The sequence below is a fragment of the Molothrus aeneus genome, chromosome 2 (assembly GCF_037042795.1).
Source record: "Molothrus aeneus isolate 106 chromosome 2, BPBGC_Maene_1.0, whole genome shotgun sequence".
Classification (NCBI taxonomy): Eukaryota; Metazoa; Chordata; class Aves; order Passeriformes; family Icteridae; genus Molothrus; species Molothrus aeneus.
This window is the reverse complement of record NC_089647.1, coordinates 76555955-76560431: the sequence shown is the minus strand read 5'-3', so window position 1 is coordinate 76560431 and position 4477 is coordinate 76555955. Positions and strand designations below refer to the sequence as shown.

The window sequence follows — 4477 nt, the reverse complement described above, 5'->3', positions numbered from 1 at the left end:
GATATGGTTCTACTTTCTGAAAGGTTAAGACTAGTTCACTTGCAAAATCTAAGCCCAAACTCCCTCTAGCTCTCTAAATGTGTGCTGCCTACTCCTGAAGATTTGCAGATAAGCAGCAATTGTCTTCTTCAATGAAGGAGGCTAAACAAATAAAGAGTAAAATTAATAATTATCAAAATTAAATGTAAAAGAGAGGAAAAGGTGAAATTAAACATTTCAATGGTGTTATCTAGGTCAGACTGGGTACATTAGCAAGTCCTCATTTCCACTCACTACTGTGCCTTCTCAAATTTTCAATTTCTCCAGCAACAAAAGGTTTAACTGACAACATTTTTCCAACAAACCAATTAAAACTAAATGTCTGATTTTTGTCTTAAGGAGACTTCTGCAAACATGGCATCTGAATGTACCAGCACTTGTACTACTCAGCCCAGCCCTGCAGACCTATTGACAAGTTGCAAGGATGAAAATTTCTACCAGGTGAAATTGTATGTCTCCATCCTTTACAGTCTCATCTTCCTGGTGTGCTTCCCAGGAAACATCGTGACAATTTTTGTTTACTGTTTTAAGATGAGGCCCTGGAAAAGTAGCACCATCATTATGTTAAACCTGGCTATCACTGACCTATTGTATGTAGTCACACTTCCTTTCTTTATACACTACAATGCTAATGAAAATGACTGGATTTTTGGAGACTTCATGTGCAAGTTTATTCAGTTTTGTTTCTACTTCAACATGTACAGTGGTATTATCTTCCTTAGCTGCTTCAGCATCTTCCGCTTTTTGGTAGTTGTGCACCCAACGAAATCCCTTTTTCTTCGGAAGCGGAGATGGGCAGTGGTGACTTGCGCAGTCATTTGGATGATTTCCCTGGTGGCCCTCAGCCCCTTGGCCATCCTGATTTCCCCAAGTGACAGGCAGAACAAGACCATCTGCCCAGACCTGGTTGCTGCTGAGGACTTTGTCACAAGTCGCTGGTACAACTGGGGACTGACTGTGTTTGCCTTCCTCTTGCCCTTGCTGACGGTGACTCTGTGCTACGTGCTCATCATTGGCATCTTGGCCACTGGGCTGCACACACAGGCTAGCTACAAACAAAAGGCTCGCAGGCTCACTGTTCTCCTCTTGCTGGTCTTCTATGTGTGCTTCCTCCCCTTCCATGTCTTTAAGGGGATTCATCTGGAGCTCCGAGTACAGCCAGTTAGCTGCCACTTGAAGAAAATTATCCTTTTAATGTTTATTATAACTAAACCTTTAGCAGCATTAAATACTTTTGGAAATTTGCTGCTCTATGTAGTGTCAGGAGATAATTTCCAGCAGGCAATACTCTCACTCTTCAAGTTTTGGACAAACAAGTGTTTGAAGTAGAAGAGATTGATGCAATTTAACATTTATGGAGGAAGGATTGAAACCTGCCCTCAACCAGCCAGACACAACCTCCCTGCCATTAGAGTACTCAGGTTAACCCAGTTAGTGTCAAAGGAGAGTCAATCTGTTCTGTGTTACCAACTGATCATCAAAGGAGAAAATCTATTATTAAAAATAAAAAGTTTTAAGTAAAATACTAATAAATAAAGTGTGAAACTTCTCAGAAATGTTTCTGCGGTTGCTTCCTGAATCCATGGTAGCTCTTTTGGAGAATGGGCGGTTCTGGAAAAAAATACTAGTCTATTAGTAGCAGATATAAATTCAGGATGGGAGTAATCCTAAATTAATTGTATTAACTTAAAATATAAGTGTAGTCTGAGCTAGAGACCTGTCTGACTTTCTTCCTAAGCCATGGAGAGGGGTAAAACCCTCTGGAGATCAAAACCTGTCTTAGGCCTGGAAGTGGTTCATCTCACCTCCCTGGAGACATTGACAGGGTAGGCGTATGCATATAGCTAATCACCTTGTCCTCATTTTATAATTTTCCATTATAATGGAAAGAAATAAGCTGTTTTAGAGTATGATCCACTGAATTATTCTTGATGTTTGCGTTTGGACAAGGTGAATCGTGACCTAGAAGTGCCTGTTTCTCTCCACTGACCGCAAAAGGTAAGTAGATCAGACACAGACCCAAATGTTCATGCCTGCTTTTAAAGAGCTGAGGCACAGCTCTGGCACTGACTGGGATGGATCACTCTCCAGAGGTTGCTAAAAGTGCAGCTTACACAGTAAGGCTCCATTCAGTGCCTTTAGTGACTGCCTGAAGAGTGATGGCGGGGCAATACAAGATCATTCTCACAAGGATTTTCCACACTACTGATATAGAGTCTGTGGAATCATAGAGCAGTTTTTCTTGGAAGGGACCTTTAAAGGCCACAGAGTCAGTCCCCCTGCAATGAGCAGGGACATCTTCAACTACACCGGGCTGCTCAGAGCCATGTCAAGCCTGATCTTGAAAGTTTTCAGGGGTGGGACATCCACTACCTCTCTGGGCAACCTGTGACAGTGTTATACCATCCTCATTGTAAAAAATTTCTTCCTTATATCTAATCTAGGCCCTATTACAGTTTTAAACCATTACTCCTTTTCCTATTGGTAAAGTGCCTACTGAAAGTATCTCCCAATTTTCCTATAAGCCCCCGTTTAAGCATTGAAAGGCTGCAATCAGGTTGTCTTGAACTTTCTCTACTTCAGGCTGAGCAACCCCAACTTTCTCAGCTTTTCCTCATACAAGAGGTGTTCCAGCCCTCTGATTATCTTCATGGCTTGCCTCTGGACTCTATCCAGTTTTGGGCTCCAGACCTGGATACAGCACTCCAGGTCTCATGAGAGTGGAGCAGAGGGGCAGAATCTCCTGGTGGCCACACTTCTTTTGAGGCAGCCCAGGATATGGCTGGCTGTGAGCATGCACTGCTGGTTTGTTTTTCATTCACCACTACCACCAAATCCTTTTCCACAGTTCATAGGAAATCCAAATATTTTTTGCCCATTACATTATTCAGTGAAGCTCTTCTTGGTCACACCAATAAGGAACAGCTTTAAGTAATAGCATATGTTACAGGCAATATAGGCTGTCTCAGGGGGGGAAAATAAACTTGTAGCAAAGTGTGAGTCCAATACTTGAAGATCTATCTAGTGAGGTCCCAGTACCAGCTGAACTATCCTGGCCAACAGCGATACAAAAATATTAGCAACATAATATTCAGAGCCCAAAAGTATGATCACAGAGTGAATCCTACAACACATTTTTATAACAGCCTTATTTCATGTTTCATTACTTTTGCTCTCTACCCCAAAATATCCATTAATCAATGGGAATATGTCCTGCCTCAAGCTTCTCATGCTACCCTTCTCCTTATTCAACCCCTCTTTGCATGGGCTGCTCTCCAAGTGACACCAGACCAAGACCACTAGGGCACCACCCCCCTTAAGCTCATGTCTGAGTGACTGGCAAACAGCCTGTGACTCCCTTGTGGCATAAGGAGCCCATTTCCAGCCTATCCCACAGCCAGTTTGGGAAGAACAAGAGCAAACAGAAATCAGCAGGCTTGCTGGGGGAGGGAGAGGAGCTAAGAAACCATCCCTGACATAGGAAGGAGCAAGATGGGGAGAGGAACAACAGCATTTCTCTGGGCTAGGGCAGAGGATGGCCTGTGAAGAAAATATTCTGTCAGAAATCAGAGGAGGAAGCCATTTTGCTCCCAAAATAGGCCATTGTATTTTAATCCACCCTTAGCTACTCATCAAGGTGACTTCAAAAACTTCTGCGCAGCACAGCATGATTTCCCCTGAGACCACTGTCCAGCCTCAAATTGTGGATGAGGTCTTAGGGTGAAGAAGGGAGCTAGCCATTAGAGATGTTGCATGATGCAACCATCCAAAAGATGTAAAGAAAAAGCCTGTCACAACACATGCTGCATTGATTTTAACACTCTAGGAGGGGCACTACACTTGCAGTGCTGCTCTCAAGCACTTGCTCCTGAGACACCAGACACAGCAGATACACCAATGATGAAGGCAATGATGAACATGGCATTTTAGCTGTTTTTTCATTTTATGTTATTCTAGCAAAAAACCACCAAGTTTGGGGTTTTTTTTTTAAGTAAAATCAGGCTTGTACATTATCTTTTCAGCCTGTAGTGCATATCAACACCTAAGTTTTATTCACTCAAGTCCTACCTTAATATCTGCAATATGGAGTCTGGTTCTTTTGGTGTTTGGGATAGAAAAGGAACTGCTTCTGGTTTTGCAACAATATGTTGGTAGGTTTTGCTTTTAACTTTAAATGAAGCTCTGTATTAGCCCCTCTTCAGCTCTACTTGAAGTTTTCTGGATCAATTACTCAGCACACTTATTTGTTCATACATCCAGGCTATGTACTCTTTTTATCAATGGAAGATGCCTAGAATATTTTCCAGGGATGGGGCATCCACAACTTTGTGAATATTTTTACACAAACAAGGGAGAAACCATTTCAAAGAGAAGACCAGGTGCTGCCTTCAGCATGACAGTGGCAGATTGCTGCCATATCTTGATACTCAGATTTTTG

General features: G+C 42.4%; 1 protein-coding gene across 1 annotated transcript; it reads left to right on the top strand.

The window, feature by feature from the left end:
- Positions 1 to 393: 393 nt before the first annotated feature.
- LOC136571205 (2-oxoglutarate receptor 1-like) lies at positions 394 to 1368 on the top strand. The gene has a single exon (XM_066571534.1). The coding sequence runs from the start codon at positions 394 to 396 to the stop codon at positions 1366 to 1368; it is 975 nt and encodes a 324-aa protein (XP_066427631.1).
- Positions 1369 to 4477: the final 3109 nt, after the last annotated feature.

Excerpts from the sequence above, each read along its gene's own strand:
- LOC136571205 (XM_066571534.1), top strand. The coding sequence starts at position 394 with ATGGCATCTGAATGTACCAGCACTTGTACTACTCAGCCCAGCCCTGCA.